A 27,039-nucleotide genomic window follows, 5' to 3' on the forward strand; every position below is an offset into this window, starting at 1 on the left:
CAAGTAGGAATGGACCGAATTTAATTTTATCCAGACTTCCAGAGTGTTTTTTTTCCTTCCTTTTTTTTATAAAAGATAATTTCAGTGATACAGTTTATTTCCAACCAATTTACTAGTATATTTTAAAAAAATACTAATAATTTTGAAAACAGATTTCTTTAGTTTACGCAATATACTCACTTCTCTTTTTGGCAAGATTTACATAGTACGTAATATAATATTATCTTACTTATTTTTGTAATATTATTTTCTTCTTTTGGGTTAATTTTCTTTTTAGCTTAAGAACAAAAAAGGAAAAAAAAAATTCCTAGATACATTATACGCTAAATATGTTTTTTTTAACTCTTAAATCTTTATTAATAATATTGAAGTGGGGGCTATTGGTTTAAGATTAGAATAGAGTTTTAAAACGGAAGTACACAACATTGTTTTGGTAGACTTTATAATTTTTATAAATGGTTACAAATAGGTTATACATATATTATAAATTAATCCATATATTAATTGTAACAAATAAAATCTTAATTGTAACAGAAAATCTTAAACGGATTATTCCAAATTGATAGTTCATGGATATTTCAAACTTTATTTCGGAAGATCACGTATATGGTTCCAAATATCTAGAATCACAATATTACCATTTTATTTTCCACATATTTTATTGATAAACCACATCAATAAAAAAATTATTTAAGGGATAAAAATATACTCTCAATCATAAAAAATAATCAAATCTCGCTAATTTAATAAGATTAATCGTGATCTTCGGGATCGTATTCAGAAATTAAAAATTAAACATTAATGCTAGATTAGGACCGTGTTAGAGCACGGGTTAAAATTCATTTTATTTATATTATAATTTTCGAATAAAATATAATTTATATGATTGATTTTAAAAGTTTTTAAGGTCCTAATCTAGCATTAATCATGATCTTTAGAATCATATTTTATTATAAAATTATAATATAAATAAAAGGAATTTCAACCCGTGCTCTAGCACGGGTCCTAATCTAGTTTGAAATGTTATGTAGAATTCTTTGTTATTAGATCAAGATTTTGTTAAACTCTGTTAAAGTTTAGTGTTATTAGTTTGTGATTTGTAAAAAGTTATTTAAAATCTTAACAAATATGGGTCATTGGATTCAGACTTTTTATAAAGTCATTAAAAGTTTTGTGTTATTCAATTAAAACAAAAGAATCTATGATTGTAAATGAGTTCAATTATTATGTTATTGGTTCATGATTTTAGACACTTTCTTTATAAAATAAAATCATGAAAAATATTATAAAAATACAGGGATTGTATGGAAGACTTTACAAGATTTTAGAAAACTAATCAACAAAACTCTCTAGCAATTTTTAACAATCTTTCACTTATTCATTTTTAATGATTTTGTTGAACTCTTCAAAAATCTTTAAAAATCTCAAACCAATACCACCCCCGAAGTTGTTCACAATGTAACTGAGGTAGTTAAAAGTATGGTATATAGTGATAGAGAAATGTTTTCCGAATATTCTTTCTTTGCTAAAATGTCTGCACATTTGTTTCTTCTTCTCGGTATACAACAAAAAGGAACTCAACGTAAATATATTTTTAAAACATTTTAATTTTGTTTAAAAAGAAAAAGTTATTTAGAAAAGTTTAACATATGTTAATTGACCGTTCTGATAATTAAAATTTGAAAAGTGTCGAACTTTTATGAAATACAAGAGTGATTAGCAACAATTTTGAGGTTCATGAACTTGCGAGTAGCATATATAATTTGTTTTGCCGATATCTATAAGCCTGGTTCCATTTTAGTAAATATCAATTGTGTTTGGTGATTCAGTTAATGTGGGAAGGACTTGGGCTAGGAGGTGGTGATGGTGTGGGGAACTGGAACATGTATATCTATAGTAGCTTGACCATAACCTCGACATAACAAAAAAAGTAGCATCGATCGAAACTAATGTGTTAACTACAGGAAATGGTAGGTAATAGTCAGTATATTTTGGAAGATGAAATTGTTTCTTAACATTAACCAGGTACCTTCTTAATCTTGTGGTGTCTTTGTTAATGTGAAATAAGTATTTTTAAAGGGCTTTTAGTAAGCTTGGAAAACGTTATAGCTGATTCTGAAGAGACAAAAGCTATGATCTTTATGAAAGTACTGGTTTGTTCAAGGTACTAGGATACTGTAGTAAGCTGGCAAGCAAAAATACCCAATATGTATCAAAACCAGATGTCTCAGCCACCTCCGCAGCAGAGCTTCTTGAAACAATTGAGTTATTATTTCATACCAAAGAGTAGAGCTGGAATGCGCAACCACCAGCTTCAATGACGACACTAATAGGCTGGTGAGCCAATGCTTTCTTTAGAGATGCCTCGCTGTTCTTAGGCACATCCTCGTAAGAATCAATTGTGACAACTTTGGCATTTTTCTGCAACATTAACAAAAGAAACATAAATTTTCAATTTCAAATTGAGGTTTCACAAAACTTAAAATGCACAAACCAAAACTAAACTAACCATGTTTTGATCACAACAACCATCAGAAGCCTTGTATGGATAATCATGTTCGGTATGAATACCACATTAAACCTTTTCATACTTTAATCACTTTTTTTGTATAAATTTCTTTTAACTATATGATTATAATAAATAATAATTACAATTAAATTGCATATATTTTTCTTATTAATTGCACATATTTTCTTATTGAAATTAGTAATTTAATAGATAACTTTCCTATTAGAATTAGTAATATAATAGATTACTTTGGTCTTATATACTTTTCAAAAATATTAATTGTAATCCTTTTACTTTTAGGATTTTAAAATTTTCTATAATTATTAAATAATTTTTTTTTTCACGCATGTCAAAATATTATCGATATACTTGACACATGTCGCGATTATATGAATTAATAACTTTGAAAACTAAGGTTTATATAATAAGATTTCCAAAGTTATATAAAACTAGATTCGGATCCGCACGTACGTCCGGGATTGATTTCAAGAATTAATGTTATTTATCAGGTCTACAATATGTTATGTATGTGTGAAATTATGTTTATAAACATATTTTTAACAAATATTATTAATATTTATAATCTAAACTCATATCAGTACAATATTCTATTTGTTTTAGTCAAAAAGTAGGATCAGATCTGTTTTGTTATTAGTAGAAACAACTACAGTTAAAAAATAAGCAAAAATAATATGTTTATTTGTGGACAGAAAAATTCGTCATGTCTCATACATATCATGTTTTTTCTATCTGAGAATTGTGGTTTTGGATCAAAACTGATTTCACAATAACATTTGGATCGACACGACGATGCATCCAAATCAAATGCGAACCGAAGTGATCGGTTATAAAGATTAACCAAATTGGATTACCTAAATTGTCTAGCTGGGGGAACCCACATTGATAGGCCTACCTTGTAACGATTTTGCTATTTTTTACTCTTAGAAAACCGGTTCTCTAAAAACAACATGAGCAATATCTGTATTCATACTGCTGAATTTGCAAAACCTATGGGTAACAGGCGTTTCAAAAACAAAATTCTAATCTATAAAATATGTCTTTTTTATTAACCAAATATTAATTAAAATATAACTCCAAGTTATTTGTCCAAACTTGATAGAAGTTGTTTACAAACATAATTTGTGACACTAATGATCTATAAAATATGTTTTAAGAGATCGGGTAAAAAATTATTTTCTGTTTTGATAGTCTCAAACTCTGTAATTTTTAAAAGTACCCAAATTTTTGAAATAATTGTCCTAAAATAGATATTTATCCATTCGAAACTCTATAAAATCGCATTATATGGTTCACGAAGATTAGAGGGATTCTTTCTTTTTAGTTGGTATGATAAGTTCTACTTATGCGGTAGAATTAAATTTGATTTCCTTATATTATTTGAATTTATAATTATCTTTCCAAAATTTGATTGAAGATTACTTGTTCCTATCAGTTTGGATAGGCAATTATAGCCATATATTTTGTTTTGTTTGATCGCCCCAATTTAAATAGCACACAAATTAAATGAAAAGAAACGAAAATGTGAATTTACAATTCGAATTTTTTTATAAAATATATTAGTAACATTTTGATTTTATTATACCACACATATATATACCTACACTATATGTGGGGATGGATAAACAAATCTAATATATAATTACATGTTTTTCTCTACATATAAAATCTAAACCAATGTTTTGAAATCCGGACCGAACCGGCCGATCGAACTGGTTTAACTGTGAATCAGAAGGTATCCCGGTCCGGGTTATGCTAAAAACCCAAGCATTTAAAAACATTGATCTAAACACAATCAATTAGTGAAATTGATTAGAATCAATAACTTCTTCATGTTTCTCTTTCACATCAGATGTAGTAACAACATTTGTTCTTTTTACCACCTGCAAACATATATATACATATAATTATTATTAAATCATGTGTGGCTAAAAAATATTAAATTCATTAATATTTTGGTACCTTCGTGTATCTATTGTCTTCTTATTCCACCAACCTTTATGTTCTTAACCTATATTTAAAAAGTTTAGATAACCATTAGAATATTTTGTGAAAATTAACATCTATTATACTCTCTAAATAATAAAGTTTAAACTTCTGACCTTGTATTAGCTGGAGGCAATACCTTATGGTTCTCCAGTAATGTGAACTTCAAGCCCTACATAAACACATCGTCGCTATTAGATTAGTCAAAAGAACAGACAATTATATACTAAAAGAGAGATTAAACTGGAAAAAACATGTTTTAACAAAGAAACAAAATAAAGAACATCCTGTTTTATTTTTTCGATTTGATATTTTGTAGTAAATCAAAGTTCTCTTTCCTTTGAAAATAAGTTTCTGTTTCGGAGTAAAAGAGATTTGAGAGTTTTTTTTTGAATTGAAGATGATTACTGTAATATTTATACAAAAAAAAAATTTGGCCGATTCGTATATATTTTTTTTAGTTTTGATAAGAATAAATATTTTTACAATCTTGTTATTACTTAACATTTAGTTTCACTAATGAATTCTCCTAAGATTATGAGTATTATCTAAAATATATTATTAATATAAATATGAAAATTTGTTTGAAAAACACAGGTTTTCTCATAATTTGGTAATATTACCTTGTTATTAGTTTGCAAATTATAATGATTTGGAAAGAATACATGAATTTCACATATCTTAAATGTTGCAATTTGAATTATCGATGATAAAAAGAATATATTTAGTATTGTGATCTTGTAGTTATGGTAGATATTAAATATATGAGATTTTGAATTTATTATAATTTCCTTATGTTGTGTTTTTTTATATAACTATATTATTTTCAGCTAAGAAAGATATTAATCACGCTTGGATTATTTTCTTATTCAAGATTTGAAAACTAATGATTTGAATTTAATTGTTTAGATATTAATTAAGATAGTTTGTAATTTTTAAGGATGCTGATTTTATTCTGTTTTTCCTAATCTAATAAATCATTCTGTTTTTTATGGTAGGATTTAATTACACCCGATTTTTATGTATTAACATCATTTAATTTTTGTTTGGGTATTACACAACTAAGGACTATCAATCTGTTTGGTTCCAATTAATATCAATCTGTTTGGCTTCAAGAATTATATATCCTTATTTTAATTTGAGTGGCATTTCATTGTAATAATCTCTAACCCTATGTCTCTTTATTAAAAATGCTTCCCTTATCTTATAAATGAGCACGAGTCCTTACCAAAAATTCAAATGTATAAATATACCATATCTTATTCTATTCTAAGATACACAAACTTTACTTTATGTGATTTTAAATGTTGATTTGTTTTACTCTTTGGTCAATTACATTTATGTCTGTAATTACTTTTCAAATAATATTTACAAATGAGCACGAGTCCTTACCAAAAAAAAAAAAATATCATCGCTATGAGTCCAAAATTTCAACAATCCTTTGTATTTAAGGAGGATTATGTACTTTCACTAGATCAATTTTGTTTCTATAATTACTTTGTCGTGTTTCAGTCCCTATACAAATAGTGAAATAGGTGTGAATATTTAAAATATGGATACAATATTTAAAATCTTTATATGAGTTAAATGCTAATTAGTTAACAAGTGGTTTAGTCTAGTAATATTTTAAAAAGAGACAATAATTAAGAAAGGGTCTATAGATTGACTCCACTTTGAAAGGAAAAAAAAAAAGATGATTGCAAATGCAATGTTTGGTTATATTGATATTAGAAAGTCACTATTTAACTTTCTTGATCATAAAAAAAATACAAAAAATTAATTAGAAATAATTTTTTAACATCAAAAATTTTTAGAATCCGAATTAAAAAACCGATAAATTTCAATCTTAAAAGCTTAACAGAATCTTAATAGGAAACATGTATAAGAACATTTATAATTTTAAAGAAAAAAAATTTGTATAACCTATCTAGCTGACAAAAAAGAATTATTCAGTTAATTTTTTAAAAAATAATAACTATTTTGTATTTATTTTAATCTAACATAGTTGTCTTAACCTACTAAGAAAAGAAAAACAAATATTTAGCTGAAATTGTGTTAATGTTGTAGTAGATTCTAGGCATGCGGTTTATATATACTCGAACTGATTAGTCCAAACCAAACCGGTTTTTGGTTCAAGATCAGTTTAACAATTGCTTCAATTAGGAGGAATTTTGAACTACAACCGAACCGATCGCTTATTTAAAGTTAAATTTATTTAATAAAATAAAAAATTATACCTAAATTAAACCAAAATAGATACTAACCCAAACTGAATTAACCGATTTTATCCAATTAAACTGGTTTTACCTGATTTCAACCAAAATCTCCAAGAAAAATCAGTTTGATTTGGTAGAATTTCACTAATCGAACCGAACTGAATCGATTGATAATTTGGTTAATTTGGGTAGTATTGTTTGATAACCATATAAACCGGTCCGGTTTTGTTTCGGTTGATTGAATGCGCAGGGATATATTCTGGCCCATTGGAATTGCACGGAATTGAGATATGAAATTCAACTAGATTTAACAGATTGAGGTGACGTCCGCAACATGTTGTTGCCTTTTTGGGTGAAAATGATGTGGACTATTAATTTCGCCAGAAGTTACTTAATATCGGGGAAAAAAAACTCAAAATGTTGAAGAAGCTTGAGATATCGTGAGAAGTATACCAATTGAAAACTCGAAAGCGACAGATATCGCAGCGAGCAAGTGCTTCTCATTTGACAGGGACAACTGATAAAGTTGGTGTAATTAAACATATAGGCAGCACTAACCACACTAATTATATTATTAGTACATTATCCATTTGTTGTTATTATTGGGCCACAAAACAACGTATTGATGAAAATGTCAAACATAAAACACAAAGTCTTTTTCCTGAGTTAATTGTAGGTTAATTTTCTTTACAAGTAAATTCAACTAACATTATTTGTAAAAATATTTTTAGAACTGTAAAATTGCTAGGAAATAAATGTTACTGTAGTCTGTAACATTAAATACATGCATGCCATGTAAATTAACATATCATCATAAAAATAACGTGAAATTTGTTAAAAACAGGTGTGAATTTTTTTAAAAAAAATTATTTCTAATTTTCTTTTCTTATTACATTATTTTGCGAATAAATCTCTAAATTTTGAGTATTTAGTAGTTAACCTTTGTGTAAACCATAATTATGTAGAGAACCTGACTTGATTTGGATTTTCCCCAAAGTACTTTTATACAGATTTGGCCATGTGATTAAAGATATATATATATTTAATATATTCTAGAAAGCTTTTTCTTTTAACATGGGATCATTTTAAATATTGTGGAAAGTCATCATTTATTTAGTCAAAAAAAATGAAGTGGATACATCAAATTTAAATTAGTGTATGCTTTATATAGATAGCATCTGGTTGCAGACATATTAAACAAACTTTTTTTTACCAAAGAAACATTAAAGTTTTATGTCAATAGAATATATGAAAATTCGTATAAATGAGTCATTCCAGTCGAAAGTTGAAGCTTAGAAGAAACAAAATAAATAATGTTGTGTAAACTTATAGTCTTATATATAGATATATATATCTCTATAGATTTCTCTCGATGGGTTTCTTAAAAACATATTTTTAGTAGTTTGTATATGGGTTCTAGTTGAGTCGCCTATATATTAACACTGCAAATCAAGATGCAATTGTTTTTGTGTTTAGTTTTTTCTTTTTTCTTTTTTAAGTTACTCACAATCTAATTGACCTTATTACAAAGAAAAGATTGAGACACACTAATTTGAAAACAGAGTTTTCGCAAAACCAGTATTTTAATATAACAAAGGGACATATAAAAAAAAACAATTAATATGAGAAAATTAAAGAAAGTACCGACAAACTACAGTATATGCAATTTCACAATGGACTAAATACAATGGTTTAATCCTTTTTTATCACTACGTCAACGAAAGGGACACTATTGGTGTAAATGTAATGCTTCTTTCTGGCTGTGGTAGCTGGGTCCGCCTCTTCTTGATAGCGATGAATGATTACAGTTGGGTTTTTATCTCGTAAGAAAAACTGAGGAAACATATAAGTTTGAGAGTAAAATAACAAGCAGCTAAAAAAGTTGAGAAGAACAAAATTTGTTGGGACCAGCCGACCAGCTATCAATAAAAAAACCAAGCACTTACTTAAATGAGTTAATGATTTTGGTAAAGGTTGTCGGTTTGAATTTGGATACTTGTTCAGTTGTTCTAGAAACATAAAAGACATTGCAGTCGCTAAAACAAACCATATATATATAATCAATCACATTCATCTCTCAATTAAAAATAAACCTATGGTTTTACTATATTAATATAGTTAATATTATTGTGTTTGTAATTAAAAAATCGCTAAACGGGTCGTCTATAATGCGCTGCTAGTATGTAAATCTTCTACCCAATAGTACGAACCGGTGACTAACCAACAACATGAACCGGACCAGACCTACCAGAGATATGAAGATGGCTTCCAATTAAGGGATCGAAACTGAAGAAATAGAGGAAGAAAGGCATAACTCGAAGATGCCAAAGCTGGTCTGGAAGAACCATAATAAGCTTCAAAGTCAAAAGCGACGATAAGTGAACAGACAAAATAACCGATGATTCTTTAACCCAATAAAACTAGTGGAGGACATTGTAACTAGAGAGACATTGGAGGGATCCAGTAAGGGAGGAGTGATGCTAACGAGAAGGCTGAGGGAGACTTGGGACGGAAGGAACGTGGTTTTATACTGGCGATATCGTAAACACCATAGCCATCGCCTGCAAAATAGATTGAGTTAGGGTTTAGGCCAGGGAATGAGCTTGCCTTGACACAGAAGGGCTCATTATTGCCTAGGAATATGCAGAGATCTCCATTGTCCTCTGTGTAAGACATGACCCCTGTTTCTTCTTCCTCTCTAAACACCATGAAACGCTTCGTTCCACGACACAGGAATGTCATCCAGTTACCTGGTTGGTGGTGCTGAGCGTACGTAGTACGTACCACTTCCTGTTACCAGTTTCTCGATCAAACTTTACAACTTCCTCCTATGAATGAACTATTTCGTCCAGAGATTCATTCACAATTTCGTCTAGAGATTCATTCACAATTTCGTTCAACAGTTTCAAAAAAGCTTGAAGATTTAAAGACAATCTCATCAATCACACAAACTGTGTCACAGAGCTTCTTCTTCACTACGAGACTCTGTCGAATTCAATTTTCACAAAACATTTTTAATTTGAGTTCCAATCACTCTTCCACTCACAGTTTCAACACCTGATCATTAATAGAGACAAAATTGCATTAGGTTTACTTTCGAATATGAAGAGAAGAGAGAAAAATTAAGATCAACCTTCCGGAACTGATGTTTGTTTCTGAATAAGCATCTCATCTCTCCAAGCCACTCTGGCCCGTCTCTTCTTCGAGTTTTTTTTTTTTTTTACTTTCGGTTCATCAAATGACTCCTTGCTATGTAGTTCTGTTTGTTCATGAGCACTGTCAAGCAAGCTCTCTTTCTCTCCATCTCCATCTCTTTATTCACCTGCAAGAAACAACTGATCTTGCCTGGTCCCTACGACTACGAGATATATTCCATTGGTGTCGTCTAGCTTTGAGCTCTCTTTCTCTTTATCTCCATCTTATTCTTCACCCGTGAAACACCTGTTTTTGCGTGGCCTCTACAGAAACATGACTCCAATGAATACATTCCACTGGTCATTATCAGAGAGGATAAAAAAATTGACATGTGTTAAGCTTAATTGTAATTACATATATAAAAAAACAGAAGATCACTAAGAAGAAGATTACATATAATTGATTTTTTCAACTAAGTTTACTAATATTACTTTGTGTTTATGTAATAATACCTTACTAGTTTCTAATATTTGACAAAAGTAAATAATACAAAAAAGTAAATATATGCATGACACAAAAACAAAGTAAAATATATGCATGATATAAGCAAAACATAAGCAAACAAATTAGACCTATGTGTTTTATAAAATATGAAAGGATCTTTTGAGTGAATTATATCCTCTCTTAATATATATGTATATGAGATACAATAATACGTTGTATATTTTATACAGTTTAATTAGAAGCTTCCAAGCACTGTTCACCAGATACTTGTGGGTTTATCACACAAAAACTGACTTTGTGCAAGTAGTTAAGATGCAACAAGAGACTTGTGTATATTGTAAGTGTGGGAGGTGTGTGGTAAACATGCACAGAGCAAGGTGTATAGATAGTTTAGATTTTAAGAAAAAATAAATTATATTCTTTTCAACAAGCAGTTTTACACTCAAAAAATATAAAAGTTCAACTTTAGCAGTGAAATTTGATAATATTGTTTATTTTCATTTTCGTACCTCACGGTTCCGTGAGTTCTTACTTGGGCCTCGCCCAGTGCCGGTTCAGGATTATTGGGTGCCCTACGCACAGCCCAGTTTAGAGGCCTTAGAACAACTTTTTTTTTACTCTTTATATTAAAGAAAACAAATTATGGACCTCTATTTAATAGATTTACACTAAAATTTTTAAAAATTTGACTCAAATTCATACTAAAATCTGATTTCTGGAGCATAAATCTATTTACTTTTTTTTTTTATAAAATTGAACATTTTTCTACAAACTTACCTAGATAAAACTTTAAAAAAGGCTTTAATTACTTAAAAAAAAAAAAAAATTGGAGCTGAAACCTTCGCTTGGATAGCTTCCCCTCTGGGCCGGCCCTGGCCTTGCCTTCTCAGCTATCTTGTGAGCTACGCCACCCAGTAGGAAAATGAGAGAGCATCTTCCATCTCTCTGTTCACTCCTCAGCCAGCATTGTGTTTTACTTTTTCGATAGTTCGATAACGCGTTTACCATTTTTGTCAAGATACTCTCAATTACATGGCGATGGGTATATGGTAACTCAGGCCTCAACATACTTTACACCTCCGAGATCTGTTCCGAGAGTCATTTGCACTGTGATGCCAAGTTCTTCCATAACTTTTCTTGCTCTCACTTGGTACATGGTGGAAGTGTTCCCTTCAAGTGCAGCAGCAGTAACAACGTTTCTTATAGACATATTTGGCGTTTTGGAGCAAAACGTTCCTTACAATTGATATTTTTTCCCGTTTGAATTTATCTACGCAATAAAATAAGAGAAAAGTGAGAGATGGACAATATAAATTATGTAATTATACAACAAGAAAGAGAGAGAGATGAGAGACTTACGTATATTGTAAGTGCAAGGTGGATGTGTGTGTCCGAAGACCATCTCGATCCCTCATCTTATAGAAGAGGTCTTCTCACAATTATTAAAAAAAAAAATTATTATTATTTTAATGTATGAGTGTCTTTAAATTGAGATATTGGGTTTTTAATGTCTTGGTGGAGACATGAGGATGTCGCCCTTTTATAAACCATTCAAAATTAATTATTAATTCTTATTGTAACTTGAATTTTGTTAATATGTTAGAGACACTCCCCATTGCATGTGCAATGAAGAAGTTTTAAGACCATCTCCATCGGTAATGTCTTTAAATGAGGTTAAATTTTAACAATATTCATATTTTGATATAATTGATTTATTTAAAAATGTGAACCACTAAAAAATAAACATCTGGCAAATAAGGGTCTAAGTGTGTCTTAATATGTTTATGCAAAGATACTATCATACTCTTTCTCCTATTTTTCTTAATTTTTATTTTTTTAAATGAGAAGTTACTCACTAAATGTCACTGATAGAGATGCTCTAAACATGCACAGAGTGTATTGTATATAGCCATTTAGATTTTGAGAAAATTTATTTTTATCTTATGGTTATCTGTTGTCAACTAGACACAGATTCGTAACATGTACTTCTTTTCCTTACACATTTTGAAATGTATTCAACATTTTGATTGTGCTCTAGAAAACATGTGAGTTATTTTTTGATACATGCAAAACCAAAAAAATAATAGAAATACTATCCTAAACCTGATCAAATGCAACACCACTGGAATTATTGGCCCAAGAGACGTCATCCAGAAAGTTTTAGAGAATATATGACTTAGACAAATATTTAGGAGAGTCAATATGTAAATCTAAATATTATTGTAACATAAATTAGTTAAAACAGAACAAAATGGAAAACAAAAACTTATATATACATATGAAAATATTATTTAGTTTATTTATTTTAAGAATATTTTTTTTGGTTTTGCATCGAATCAGTTGTTAACCCGATTTAGAAATATTTTCAAAAAGAATTTTGTGATCTGATTAAAATGAAAGGGAAACATTATGAACAATATCTAATATATTGAGGACTCGGTTAATATCGGGGATTAATAGTTAAATAGATCGATTTATAAACCGTATCTTAAAAGTAATGTATCGCAGACAGCGAGTACATTAGATAGTCACAATCATCTCGGTAACACGAGTCATATCATTATTGCAATTTATTTACCACTCACAGTCATCTAGGTAACAAGTCATATCACTATTGCAATATATTACGGGGGTAATATTCAATCTAATATTTCAAATGATTTAATTTTTCATGAGATTTTAAATGATTTTGATAATTTTAGTGAAGTTGATATGAGATTTGAATTTCTATATATTTAACTAAACAAATCCTCCAGAATCTCTAAAAATCATTAAAATCCAAATCCACAAACTGTTTTGAATAACAGTGAATTTTAAAGTAATTTTTTAAATCATCAGTTCAATAACAATGAATTTTAAATTAGATTTTAAAATCATTAGTTCATTAATAGTAGATTTTAATAGACTTTTTAAAATCCATGATTAAATAACATAAAATTTGTAAAATTTATCCAAATCACCTAAAATGTCAAATTGAATACACCTACCTACGTTTTCCCAAAGTTTTCCTCTTTAAAAGGAATCTGTATCTAAAAACAGAGTGACCACAAATGCTATGCGGAGAAACCACGTTATATTTTTAGCAGCAAAAACTGTGATGCTAAAAATATATATTTATTCGGTGCGTTACTGCATTACTACTTATTTCTTTTAGTTTCTTATTAATGTAGCTAACAACAATGACAAATTTAACCCGTGTGGCTCGTTATCAACTAGGCACAGATTGGTAAATGGTAACACATAAAATTCTTGGGTAATAATAATAAACTAGGTGATACCCGTGCTACTGCACGGGATTATATATTTTGTTAGTTATTTTTTTTTGTAATTTGTATTTTTGTAATATAGTTTTTTATTTTGATTTATTTTCTTTGTTTATATAGTATTTATTTGTATATTTGGGGTTATACAGTAAATTGGAAATCCTAATAGAGTAAGTAGTTTGTAAAATGTAGTTTTTCATGGAAACAGACACACCACAATAGTAGATAGTAGTTTTGTAAGAGAATAGACACTCCGCAATATCGGATAGTAGTTTTGTAAGAGGATAGACACACCCTACTTCCATGGCTTAATTTATAGTTTGATAAAAATACATGTTTTAACGGATTTAACTCAAAAAAAATTTATATTTTAAATTTTTAAGAATTAAAATATTAATATTACTTAAATATTTTATAGACTTTAAATTTATTATAATATTTTAAACTTTCGACGGAGTTCAAATATTTATAATAATTTAACCATTCTATAAAAATTTAAATATTTATAATATCTTAAACTTTTTTAAAAAATGTAAATATATTATAATATATTGTAATATGTTTACTTTTTAAAAGTTTAAATATTCTCAAATATAGAAACAAATTAAACTGTTAAATTTGGATACCTGATAAATCAAGTTTCCTGCTCATTTGTACTCAAAACATTTTAGTCACATATTTATAGTGATTATGAACCATATTCCAAAATATTTAGTCGATGTGGGATATACAGTACACTTTTTCTGTAAATTAGTTTACAACTTTACATATATATAATTTCTGCGTTTTTAATTCTTTCTATCTATACTACTCACAATTAATTACTATAATTTTGTTAAGGAAATATTATAATATCGGAAATCAAGCAATTTAGTCAGATTTGGTAACTTGAATATTCGTTTTTAAAGATTTTAACTGAATCACTAAATATTCCTTTTAAAAGATTATCTGTTAAGATCAATATTGGTAATTAAGGAAATATCCGAATTTTTGGTAATTAAAATTTATGATTTTCATTTAAATACCTTAAAAAAAATGAAATAAGAGTGTTTGCCTATATCGAATGAGTTTGTTTGGGATCTTAAATAACTAATCTTGAATGAAATAATATACTGGATCCGAAAAATATTATTCTGGAATACAAACAGATCCGCCGGTTTTTTTCCTTCTGTAGTCGGATATTTTAGGATCCGCGTCCCGACCCGGCAATTTTTTAAGTGATCAATCAAGGGTATTTTTGTCATTTAAAGAAATCGAAACTATAGGTTAATTAGATTAAATTTTGTGATTCTCTAATCATTTTTAATGAAAAACCTACCAAAACCAAGTCATGGTCCATTTTTACTCTAGAGAGTACTTCTGCTTTAATAGTATAGATTTCTTGTTATATACATATACGTTACTATGTACTTAATATCTTTACCAAAATAGTGTACATAAATTTAAGATGTAATACAGAAATGTTGGTCTTTCAATTTTCATGCAAATATCTCTTTGGTTTGCTCACACCCACCCAAATTTATGATCCACTTAATAATTTAACCCTACCACAATCTCTAACTACATAAATTTTATCCGTAAGCATAACCTACTAAAACAACCTTGAGAGTAATTATTACTAAGGTTAAGCTTTTAGCCAAAAACCATATAACGAAATACATTATCATTCTGAATCCAACAAAAAAGGAAAACATTGACTATTGCCTGATTAGTGCATGCAATGATAATTAGTCCAAGTAGTATTTTTTTTTCTCAAACAAAATTTGTTGTAAGTAATACTAATAATTTATGGAGAAAAAATAATCAAATTATACATGTGATTTAGACCATCCCTTTTGAGCCACCTATAGTATAGTGTTAGTAAGACTCATGAAGAGATGTATTTTAGAAGCATTTAAAAAAAAAACTCAGTTTCCATGGAATAAACAAAAAAAAGTAAAAATACCAAACATGTACTCGATCGTTTTCCTTATACATTTGAAAATGTACTAATTTCTTTACCAAAATAGTAAAATAACTTTAACATGTACATTATGTTTGTTTTCAGTTTCCATGCAAATATATCTTTGGTTTGCTCTCTCCCACTAAATTTTCAGATGCCCTTAATAATTTTGAGCCTACCTTAATCTCTAACTACATAAATCTTATCCGTGCAGCATAACCTACTATTACTAACACAAATTCGAGAATCTAACTATTATTACCAAAGTTAAAACTTTTAGCCAGAACAAGAAAATGTCAAATACAAACAATGAAATATATTCTAAATCCAACCCAAACAAAAAGATCGAGTATTGTCTGATTAGCACCTGCAATGATTATTTTGTCCAAGTCTTAGGTAATATTAGTATATTACTACAGTTTTGTGGAGAAAATTGATCAAATAATATTTTTTTTTTTGGTGCAAAATTGATCAAATAATTTACATGTGATTTTTATGCGTATGTATTTTACGTCCCCTTTTGAGCCACACAAAGAGTACGAGGACCAGTGAATAGATGAATTGTAGAAGCATATAATTTTTACTCATTAACCATGGGAGCAACATAAATTTTTAAATTACGAAATGATTTTATATTCACGTGTACTCAATTATTTTGCACATTTTAAAATGTAATTAATTTCCTTACCAAAATAGTGAAATAACTTTAACATGTACATGCATGTTGATTTTTCAATTTCCATGCAAATATCTCTTTGGTTTGCTCACATGTCACGCCCACTAAATTTTGACTCTACCACAATCTGTGAAGCATAACTCTTAAAATTCGTGAAGCATAACCTACTAACACAAACTCGAGAATCTAAATTATTACGGAAGTTAAACTTCTAGCGCCCAAAACCAGAAAATGTCAAAAAGAAATATTGAAATAGATTCTGAAATTCAACTAAAAAGAAAAGATCGACTATTGTCTGATTAGTGTCTGCACTGATTAATTAGTCCAAGTCTTACGTAATACTAGAATTTCGTGGAGAAAATTAATCAAATATTATATGTGATTTAGATGCATATGTACAATGCCATTTAAATCATCAAAATCATCGAGTTTACATTTTCGTTGATTTAAAATATGAATTAGAAAAAATATATATATATATATATATATATTTTTTTTTGTCAACCAAACATTAATTTAAAATAAGACTCCAAGGTTGGTTACCCAAACTGGAGAAAAAGAGTTTACAAAATAATTTGCGGAAAGTAAAGATCTTGAGGATCGAGCAAGGCAATCTGCCCAAACATTGGTCGTACGCGGAATCTTCAAAAGCTGGAAGGAAGGAAAGGAAGAGCGAAGCAGATTGAACTCATCCAGTAAATTGGAGAAAGCGGGCCACTCATCCGGGCATTGCACCATTGACACTAGTTCGGCACAGTCTGACTCGAAGAGCTGACAATCAACACCTGACTCCGAAAAGGAGGTCATCGCCCATAACAGTGCCTGCAACTCCGAATGTAAGGGTGAAAGACCGCGTCGCTGACTTGAGAAAATATTATTTTTTATTAATTCTAATTCAATTGTAAAATCTTGTTGACTTGCCTCTATAATGCACAATGTTAAATGGCCAAACGAAGAATTAACACAGGTTAATTAACCAATTAAGAGATCCCGTCAATAATAAACAACGTCGTTTCTTTCCTAACTAAAACATAATCAATTCTGATTTTCTCCAAAATCCCCAAATCAGAATCCCTAGATCTAATTTGTGATTTCTCTCTTCTTTGAATTCAACTGATGACTCCGAAAAAGAAGCTTCTCTCCAATACTGAAACTCAAACTTGTGTGACACAGTTTAGATCCATATCAAGCACCTACAATGTCATGATCACATAATTTTCCCACAAATGATAAATTTGATTAGTACAGACTACTGTAAATGACAACAACATAATCTAGGCATAACTAGTGAAGGACAATGTAACTAGAGAGACATTGGAGGGATCCAGTAAGGGAGGAGTGATCCTAATGAGAAGGCTGAGGGAGACTTGGGACGGAAGGAACATGGTTTTCTAGTGGCGATATCGTAAACACCACAGCCATCGCCTGCAAAATAGATTGAGTTAGGGTTTAGGCCAGGGAACGAGCTTGCCTTGACACAGAAGGGCTCATTATTGCCTAGGAATATGCAGAGGTCTCCAATGTCCTCTGTGTAAGACATGACCCCTGTTTCTTCTTCCTGTCTAAACACCATGAAACGCTTTGTTCCGCGACACAGGAATGCCATCCCATTGCCTGGTTCGTGGTTCTGAGCGTACCACTTGATCAGGAAACGTTGGCCTGAGGGAGACTCCACAAGGTATACAGTCTTTGAACATGAGTCCAGCAGCTCCCACTCGGACTGGGTGAACTCAGGCAGGTTGGAGAACTGCAACTCTTGCAACTCAGAGCCGGTCATGTCTTCCTCGAAGAAAGAATCCCAGGAAACCAAGAACTGGCCTCCAAAACTAGGAGTGTAGAACTTTTCATCTCTCTTTGAATACATGACCTTCGATTGATCAAAATACTGGAAAGGAGTTTTAAAGACGACCGAACCCGATTCCCTGTGTTTGCCACCAGGCCTATTGAAATTGATCATAGGCCCTAAACACTTGACAGCCACTGCAAATTCATTGCTCTGATCAGGTGAACAGTTCATTGCGGCGTTGGTGATGGCTTGCTGTTGGATAGCTATAGGTTTACCCAGGGGATGCAAAGGAATGTTTTTGACTGATTTGGAGCCACGAGGACTGTAGTAGTCGGTAACATATATGGCTTTATATGTATTATCATCACACACGGCCTTGAAAACTCCCCAACCATGGGACATTCCGACCAGACACCCTTTACGCAACTCCATTGGTAACACCTTGTCTCGGACAATAACTTCATCTTCCTTGACCGGGTCAAAATAGTGGATATTGCTTGTTACATTAATATCATCCCAAGAACTTCCATAATGTGTGACACAATACAGCAAGTAAGGGTTGGTGCTAGAGGAGGAGAACATCCTATGGGTGTGACATCTCTAGGGGAAGCGAAAGAAGTAGAAATCAGAAGCAGAACACATAGATTATACTTAAAAAAAAACTAGAGAGAGAGAGAGAGAGAGAGAGATTGAAGAGACTTACCAGCTGAGCAAGTTTGCGGAGAGAGGGCTTGGAAGAGAGGCTGAGAAGAAGAGACGACATAGCTAGCTTTGTTTTGTTGATATGTGAAAAATCAAAAAAGAAACAGCGAAGTCCCTTCTTGCATCGGCGTATATATGCTCCGTCCTTCAGAATTATTTGATTTTATTTAAATCGAAATGAAACAATTATGTAAGGAACGTTCCTTAATAGGGGACGTTTATTTCTCCGTCCTTCATTACACGTGGCAGCTTTATCGTCGAAACAGATGAAGACGATGCAGAGTCGAAACAGAGGAAGAGATTAAAAATCCTAGCTCTCGATAACCAACTGCTCTCTTGTTAGGTAATGCTATGGATTTTGAATGAATCTCTAGTTTCGAACAGATTAAGGGTTTAGCTAATAGAAGACACGAGAATCTTGTTTATGGAGAAAAAGGAAGACTTGTTATTGCTAATGTAGTTTGATCTTTTAAGTTTTGGTTTGACATTGGTTATGTTCATGTTAAGTTGTGATTGAGAGATGCATTGTTTTTGCAGAATCAAATCTACAAATGGAAGAAACAAGAACCATAGATATGGTTATAAGTATGCGCAATGCCTTCACCTGCTTTCTTAGTAGCTGCGTATAAACTCGCAGGCTGATCAGTTTGGTCCTTCTCCGAAAAGGGTACTTTTGAATTGAGTCCATAAACAGAGCTAGACGAACACACCTGACCAACTACAACGAACACACCTGACCAACTCTTCTGTCTCTATGAGGTGTTCTTGTTCCTCTAGCATTATAAGTTGTGAACTTTGAGGTGTTCCTTTGAAGTCATCTCAAGTGTTTGTTTTGTTTGACCTTCCCTGTAAAAGCTATTTTCGAAAGAGAGGCTTGTGTGTAGCTCTTGATATCTGATTTTGAAGCTCAGTTTCGAAAGAGAGGCTTTGTGTGTAGCTTGTGAAGAAGAGTTAGAAGGACCAAAATCTGAGGGACACCAATGTTACACACAAACTTAAGAAACTCTGAAAATATGAATAAAATAATTGAAGGACCAAAAATTGTCCTTGACCAAAGTGTTTGGCCACAAGAAAAAGGGTTTTCAGTATACTGTACAAATGTCTCTCTCTTTTTCTTTTTCCCTTATTGTATAATCTTGTGTGACAAAGCAAAAGGAAAAATCTTGTGATCAAATTTGTACTACACAAGATTTTTATTTCTACCCGCACCAACCACATTCATTTTTGTACTATTTAGTAGAAAAATATATATATTTACTTCTTTACATAAATAATCTAGATGTGGTATTGAGGAAATTGTTTTACCAAAACAAGAAAATCTTTTTATTTTTTTCTATACACCAAGTTTTCATTTTTGTACTATTTACTTATCTTTTTCTCTTCTTTACATAAATAATTTACTAAAATTATAAAACTTTCAAATTTTAAACATTGATGTAGTTGGTGAGGTAGAAATGATAAATGTGGGTATTCAATACAGTATGTGATTAAAATTGAGAGGGTGAAAAAGGAAACCGAATACTTTGGTGCATAGCAAAGAAGCTTGTGTACAAATTTGATCACTAGACTTTTCCTTTTGCTTTGTCTACAAGATTATACAATAAGGGAAAAAAGAAAATTGAAGAAACAGAGAAAAATTAAGAAGAAGAGAAAGAGACATTATTGAAAACCCTTTTTTCTTGTGGCCAAGTACTTTGGTCTTAGGTCTAAGTGAAGAAGTGACTTCATTGTTGACTAACTCCAAAACCATTTTGTTTCCTTCATTATCAAAGTGAAGCTATGTCGCCTCTGCTTCTCAGCCTCTCTTTCAAACCCTCTCTCCGCAAACTTGCTTTTGTGAGTCTCTTCAATCTCTCTCTCTCTGTTTCTAGTTTTTTTTGGGTGTAATCTCTGTTTATTCTTCTGATGTATGCTTCTTCTTATGGATCCCCAGAGATGCCAAACCCTTCGGATGTTCTCCGCCTCAACCACCAACCCTTACTTGCTGCATCGAGCCAGTGAAGAATCCCAACTGACAGAGTTCGTCATGTTTGACCCGGCCAAGGAAGAGTATTCCAGCATCGTTGATAAGCCACTTCCCAAAGATTTGTTTAAGTCTAGGCTGGTGGGAAGTTCCCATGGATGGGGCGTTTATCTCAGCTCCCCTGACTCCATTGTAATCAGCGACTATCCCTCGAGCTCCAAATCAAACCCCAAGATCATCCCTCTGCCTCCTCGGCCAAATGTAATTGGTTCTCAAACTGAATTGGTAAGTGGTGTGGCAATCTCCTCTTCTCCTGAAGAGGAAGACTGCATTATTGCTGTCAAGTACACGGGACGTCCGGTGAGTATATATACGCCCGGTAGAGCCCATAAGGGGTTCCTCCTCGCTATGTCTACTGGATTATTCGATTATTTTGAGCAATCAAAATTGATGTATTCCAAGAGGGACCAAAGGTTCTACATGCCAAGTTCTGGTGGCCACCACTTGTGGTCTTGGGGTGGTCTCTCAGGCACCACGCCTCAGTACCATGAGTTAAAATTTCATAACCTTCCTCAGCTTTCCCAAACTGAGTTGCAGCTTTTGGATTCCTGTTACAGGACACACGAGCTTGTGGAGTCTTCTTCAGGGCAACGTTTCCTAGTCAAATGGTAGGTTCGAGTTGTGTGTTTGCCTTTTCATGTTGTTATATAATCAGAAGAATATTATTAACATGTTCTCTTGCTTGACAATAATGGCAGGTATGTCGAAAGCCCTGCGATGAAGTATTTAGCATTCAGTTGTGGCGGCACAAAGCGGTTCATGGTTTTTAGAGAGGAGGAAGATATGAACATGTCTTACACAGAAGACATTGGTGATCTCTGCATATTCCTCGGCAATAACGAGCCTTTTTGTGTCACGGCCAGCTCATTCCCTGGCCTAAAACCTAATTCCATCTATTTCCTCGGTGAAGGGTATGGTGAAGGCTACGGTGTTTACGATATCGCCACTATAACCCCACGTTCCTTCACACCCAAGTCTACACCAGGTTTCTGCTCGGGACAAATTGTCCTCCCTTATTGGATCCCTCCAGTCCAGTGTCTCTCTAGTGTCTCTCTAGCTAGTTACATGCATGCCCTTCACTAGTTATGTATGCCTAGATTATGTTGTGTATACAAGGATGAGATTAATCAAACTAATCATTCGATTGTTAAACAAAATATATGTTATCTTAAAATATTACATGGAAAAGAAAATTGTGGTTTTCCATTTTTTGAACAGATCACTCATCATGGAGACTTTGATAGAGCTCTGTTTTTAATCGTAAATTGTCTAATTGTTTTTTAAAAAGACTAAAGATGTGTTCATCTGTTTCTCTGTTGTAAAATTGTCTAGTTGTTTATATTAATGTGAAGTAAAGTCGTGAAAGCAAGGGACCTTGTGTTAATATACAAAGATAACACAAGTTGAGTGTACTCGAAAGCAATCGTGTATGATCGTGTGTTCATCTTCCTCTACCATAAATTCAATTATGATTAGTTTGTATGGAGCTAAACTCTATAAGTTTAGTGTGCTAATCCTGATTAAAGCGGTGATACTAGTATCATTCGATTGCTTTTACGTAGGTAACAAATCTATATATGGTTACCTACTTATCCCTGAAATGACGAGAGTACCCCTGATATATCTTGGTAGATGCCGACGCGTTCATGTCCTTTATCGTAAATTTAAACCTTAAAAGGTAAAAAAAAAAAATCATGAATGATTGGAATCATAACGATTTCTCAATTTCATTCTCTTCTCTGTCTCAATGCCCAAATCGGGTTGTGTTATTGGAGAAATCGGAGCTTCGACTCATGCATTATAAGAGCTTTATCTTGCACAATTTCGAAATCAGCGTCCTCGTTTTCGAATTCGCTGAATCGTTGAACGGTTTTGTGATTAAGGAGGAGTGGGAATTGGATTGTTGAACGGTTTTTGTGATTAAGGAGGAGGAGGATCGGAGATGGCGGCGGGTGCAATGGTGACGGCAACAGGAGCAGTTGTGATTCTATACTTACTGAGCCGTCGGATCGTGTGGGCGAGAAACGGGGAAGATGATCCAGGAGGTGAATTGGGTAAATCAGGTAGATCCGGAAGGAGGAGGATTGTTAGGAGACCGGCTCAAGCGCCGGCGACTTGGCTTGAGACTATTTCAACTTTATCAGAGACGTTACGTTTTACGTATTCAGAGACTCTGGGCAAATGGCCTATCGCTGATCTCGCTTTTGGTATTAACTATTTGATGCGTAGACAGGTTTGAGCTTTTTAATCTCATTCTTCTTCTGGGTTTGATTTTTTTTCAGTTGTATCTCTGAATTGGATGCATAAATTAGCGACCTTGATATGATCTTTTGTGGTATATATATATATGTTCTTTTAAAGAGTTGTCTTTTTATTATATTTATTAATGTCCTCACTGTTCTTTCATCTTTGTTTGGATTTTTGTCTTCCGTTGTGTTCATTTTAGTGCCAGGATGGTGTTGGTTGATAATTCTGCATGTGGACAAAATTTATAGACTTGTAATCTAATATGACTTAGTGTGTAGTGATGCGTCACTATCTGTATCCTTCAACTGTAGTTTTGCTGTTGTTATTAGTTTAGATTCATTGGCCCATTTTATGTGTTATGTGTTAGTGACATTGTATGTTTGCATTTTTTTTTTTTTCCAGGGAAACTTCTCAACTGCTAGTGTTTATGCTGGAAGTAATTGTATAGAGTTAAAAGGACCACATATTATCATGGAGTTGACAGAGCTACTGAGATTTTTGACCCTCTGTATGCTTTTCTCCAAGAAGCCATTTCCCGTGTTTCTGGAGACTGCCGGTTATACTCATGAAGATGTCCTTCTTCAGAAGCCTAAAGCAGGGGTATGTCATACATATCAATGTGTTTTTCCTTCGTGCTATATTACTCATGAGTAGCTTGTTTATAGTGACTACATGCTTTCTTTTCCAGACTAGAAATTCTTTTTTTTTGAAGCACTATATTTTCATACGTTTTGGATAGATTCTCTTAAGAACATATGTCTTTTTGGGAGGCTAACAAGTGTTTGCCTCACATCGATTTTTTTAATAACAAGTATGTATTCCCCATAATGATTGATCGTCAGTGCTGTTCGTGTACTAAAGATTGGACCCAACTTGTTTCAAATAGTTTTATCGGTTGAATTGTATATTTGATAAAATTTCTATCCTGCTGGTCAAACGGAAACTAAAAGAAAAGTGGTAGCTTGATAAGAGCTCAGTGCCAAGTGATTTGTTTCGTTGAATCTTTTATACCTTTGAGGTCTGTTTTGCTGTTTTCATTTATATCCGGAACCATGAACAATTTTATCTTGGGAACCCTGCAGATTATGCAGCCTGCCTTCACGATTATACGAGATTGCAAATCAAAATGTATCCTGCTATTGATCCGTGGCACTCATAGCATTAAAGATACATTGACAGCAGCAACTGGTGCAGTGGTCCCTTTCCATCATTCAGTTTTGCATGATGGTGGGCTAAGTAACTTAGTTTTAGGTTATGCACATTGTGGAATGGTTGCTGCAGCTCGATGGATTGCTAAACTTAGTGTTCCTTGCCTCCTCAAGGCCCTTGATGAGAATCCTAGTTTCAAGGTTCAGGTAAATGCTCTGTATTTAGCCATACATTATTGATTTACAGATTACTACTACGTCTTCTGTTTTAACTAATTCTTTGTCTCGTTAGACTGCTAGATTAACTACCGATAGGTGTAGATGACTTAGAAAAAAAGTATGTCATTTACTCATGTGATCATTCAGATCATATTTTTCCTTCTAACTTTCATTTGGGACAGAAGTACTCTTCCCAGTTGCATTCCCGGATATTATGTAGGATCTCCGCATCTGTCACAGTAATCATATTTCAGATGATAAAATGTACAAAAACATCAGAGTCTATTTAACTAATACTCAAGTTCTAATCTCAATTCATTTAAGCATCCGTGTTATAGAATGTTCTTTAGAATTTCACTGTTGAAATAGGTTGTCCTTTTCTACTGTATCGTTTCTAAGGAGCATATATTGTTTCAGATCGTAGGTCATTCTCTTGGGGGTGGGACGGCTTCACTTCTAACATATATTCTGCGGGAGCAAAAAGAGTTTGCCTCGGCTACTTGCTTCACTTTTGCACCAGGTACACCCAATTTAGGAGTAATGGTGGTATTTGCTTGTCTTTTATGTCATCTGCTCCTGTTTCTTAATTTGAATCACCAAACTCTTTATATGCAGTTAGTTCTGATTGTTACAATGCTTTGCACTGAACTTTTTATCGAACAACTTGCAGCTGCTTGTATGACTTGGGATTTAGCAGAATCAGGCAAGCACTTCATTACTACTATTATCAATGGATCTGATCTAGTCCCAACATTCTCTGCTGCTTCAGTCGATGACCTTCGTTCTGAGGTATGTGACCTGCTTTTCCTATGTATGTGAATGCTAATATCACGGAATTTATCCTTTTCCACCATCAGAGTAAATGGTCCTGAAATGGTACAATATATTGCTAACCATGGTATGTCAAACCTAACATGCTTAAATAGGTACTGCCATCGAGAGATATCTATAGAGATATCATCTTTCCCCTGCTAAATGATTCATAGACTTTTCAGACATCGTAGATATTTTCACTTTTTGGCACAAGTGCATCAATGGTCTTAGCTCTTAATCGTGATTTCTGTGGGTTCCTCCTGGCCATGATTCTCTAGTTTGTATCCACTTTTGCAAGCGTGGTTCAAATTTTCTCGTAAAGTAGTATATGTAACTCATTTTTGACACAGATAAGATCCTTTTTTTCTTCTATTTGGTGGCAGGTAACCTCGTCCTCATGGTCAAATGACCTGCGTGATCAGGTTGAACACACTAGGGTCCTTAGTGTTGTTTATCGGTCTGCAACTGCTATAGGATCTCGTTTGCCCTCTATAGCCAGTGCAAAAGCAAAAGTGGCTGGTGCTGGGGCGATTTTGCGGCCTGTCTCAAGCGGCACTCAGGTAAAATCTGTTGTAAAACAATACAATTATCATGAGCCAAAATGGTTGCGGCTTTATGAGTGAAGTGTGTATGTGGAACAACTAAATATATAGATTCGTGAACAAGTATTTCTTTTTTCATGATGATGTTGATGAATGATTAATGGTGGAAAATTTGTTCAGGTTATGCTAAAGCGTGCCCAAGATGTAGCGCATGCTGTTGTGCAGACCCGTTCAACTCTCTCATCATGGTCTTGCATAGGACCACGCCGTAGAGCTATTAGCTCCCAACTTAACTCTAAAGTCACAGACTTGCCGGAAGCATCCGCTCTTATACCCGAAAGAAGAAGCACTGAGGCTTTACTGGCTGAAACCGTAGTGATAGATCGTAAAGGTCACAAGAAAACAGACCATTGTTCTTCATCAAGCAGCAGCGAATCAGAACGTGAGGATGCAGAAGAAGAAGATGAAGAAGAAGAAGAGCCATTGATTTCAATCGACCAAGTCATTGCTGAAACATCTTCAATAGAAGAAGACGTGACAGAAGGCGAGCTATGGGATGAACTGGACAAAGAGTTGACTCGACAGGAGAACGAAAGAGACAGTGAAGCCATGGAGGAAGAAGCAGCAGCAGCAAAGGAGATAACAGAGGAAGAGACTGTAATTACGGGCGGGGGAGATTCCTCCACAGGACAGAACCAGAGTCCAGTTTCAGCATCTTCAGTGGACTTGTTAGAGGACCAACGGTTTTACCCGCCAGGTAAGATAATGCACATAGTGTCAGTGACTGAGACAGAGTCTGAAACAGAACGTGATGAAGTGATGGTGGTGGGAACGACGACGACAGTGGAGCGTGTAAGGTTATATGAGACGCCAAGAGAACTGTATAGAAAGATTAGGCTATCGAGAACAATGATAAATGATCATTATATGCCAATGTATAAAAAGATGATGGAACTCTTAATTACTGAGCTCGAGTGTGATCCACACTCTTCATGAGCTTCCCCTCACCTCATCAAGTCAACTGTACATTATAAATATTTTATACACAGAGTTTACATTGTTTTCCCTCAAATGTACAGAGATATTAATGGAATAACAAAATTCTTGGTTGTGTTTATCCTTGTTGCTCACTGTTCAACATTTTTCATACCTTTATTGTGATGATCTAACTCTGAAACAATAGCCTCCACTTAAATTTGATGCATATTCACTGGTTTCATGAAGATCCATTACAGTAGTTCATAGTTTAGACTCAGTTTTCAGTTCGATTTGATGGCAATATGGTGAATGCCTAAATGAAAAATAATTAA

At 32.7% G+C, this 27,039-nt stretch overlaps 3 protein-coding genes and 2 long non-coding RNA genes across 5 annotated transcripts; 2 read left to right on the plus strand and 3 right to left on the minus strand.

The window, feature by feature from the left end:
• Positions 1-4,054: 4,054 nt before the first annotated feature.
• On the minus strand, positions 4,055-5,031 carry LOC147930636 (uncharacterized). Its single transcript, XR_015574384.1, has 3 exons — positions 4,630-5,031; positions 4,490-4,538; positions 4,055-4,410 (listed from the first exon to the last, which is right to left on the minus strand). It is a non-coding gene; the product is annotated as an uncharacterized LOC147930636 (long non-coding RNA).
• Positions 5,032-8,268: 3,237 nt separating this feature from the next.
• LOC147930637 (uncharacterized) lies at positions 8,269-10,252 on the minus strand. Its single transcript, XR_015575265.1, has 2 exons — positions 9,863-10,252; positions 8,269-9,786 (listed from the first exon to the last, which is right to left on the minus strand). It is a non-coding gene; the product is annotated as an uncharacterized LOC147930637 (long non-coding RNA).
• A 7,300-nt stretch (positions 10,253-17,552) lies between these two features.
• On the minus strand, positions 17,553-18,798 carry LOC104732029 (uncharacterized). Its single transcript, XM_010451555.3, has 2 exons — positions 18,739-18,798; positions 17,553-18,635 (listed from the first exon to the last, which is right to left on the minus strand). Exons 1-2 carry the CDS (start codon positions 18,796-18,798, stop codon positions 17,553-17,555), a joined length of 1,143 nt encoding a protein of 380 aa, XP_010449857.3.
• A 1,438-nt stretch (positions 18,799-20,236) lies between these two features.
• LOC104718781 (uncharacterized) lies at positions 20,237-21,965 on the plus strand. Its single transcript, XM_087479788.1, has 3 exons — positions 20,237-20,573; positions 20,671-21,368; positions 21,459-21,965. Exons 1-3 carry the CDS (start codon positions 20,517-20,519, stop codon positions 21,841-21,843), a joined length of 1,140 nt encoding a protein of 379 aa, XP_087335914.1. The 5' UTR covers positions 20,237-20,516; the 3' UTR covers positions 21,844-21,965.
• A 259-nt stretch (positions 21,966-22,224) lies between these two features.
• On the plus strand, positions 22,225-26,846 carry LOC104732031 (uncharacterized). The gene is made up of 7 exons (XM_010451557.2): positions 22,225-22,993; positions 23,410-23,607; positions 24,090-24,362; positions 24,792-24,894; positions 25,045-25,163; positions 25,571-25,747; positions 25,910-26,846. The coding sequence occupies exons 1-7, from the start codon at positions 22,703-22,705 to the stop codon at positions 26,723-26,725; spliced, it is 1,977 nt and encodes a 658-aa protein (XP_010449859.2). The 5' UTR covers positions 22,225-22,702; the 3' UTR covers positions 26,726-26,846.
• Positions 26,847-27,039: the final 193 nt, after the last annotated feature.

Source organism: Camelina sativa, chromosome 12 (genome assembly GCF_030686135.1).
Source record: "Camelina sativa cultivar CO46 ecotype springtype chromosome 12, ASM3068613v1".
NCBI classification, from domain to species: Eukaryota; Viridiplantae; Streptophyta; class Magnoliopsida; order Brassicales; family Brassicaceae; genus Camelina; species Camelina sativa.

What these genes read in the sequence shown, in the direction of transcription:
- LOC104732029 (XM_010451555.3), bottom strand. Translation starts at nt 18,798, where the DNA reads ATGTCGTCTCTTCTTCTCAGCCTCTCTTCCAAGCCCTCTCTCCGCAAA. An exon ending in TCCGCAAACTTGCTCAGCTG is followed by an intron (nt 18,636 to 18,738) that starts GTAAGTCTCTTC and finishes CGCTTCCCCTAG; the next exon opens with AGATGTCACACCCATAGGAT.
- LOC104718781 (XM_087479788.1), top strand. Translation starts at nt 20,517, where the DNA reads ATGTCGCCTCTGCTTCTCAGCCTCTCTTTCAAACCCTCTCTCCGCAAA. An exon ending in CTCTCCGCAAACTTGCTTTT is followed by an intron (nt 20,574 to 20,670) that starts GTGAGTCTCTTC and finishes ATGGATCCCCAG; the next exon opens with AGATGCCAAACCCTTCGGAT. An exon ending in CAACGTTTCCTAGTCAAATG is followed by an intron (nt 21,369 to 21,458) that starts GTAGGTTCGAGT and finishes CAATAATGGCAG; the next exon opens with GTATGTCGAAAGCCCTGCGA.
- LOC104732031 (XM_010451557.2), top strand. Translation starts at nt 22,703, where the DNA reads ATGGCGGCGGGTGCAATGGTGACGGCAACAGGAGCAGTTGTGATTCTA. An exon ending in ACTATTTGATGCGTAGACAG is followed by an intron (nt 22,994 to 23,409) that starts GTTTGAGCTTTT and finishes TTTTTTTTCCAG; the next exon opens with GGAAACTTCTCAACTGCTAG. An exon ending in CTGTCTCAAGCGGCACTCAG is followed by an intron (nt 25,748 to 25,909) that starts GTAAAATCTGTT and finishes AAATTTGTTCAG; the next exon opens with GTTATGCTAAAGCGTGCCCA.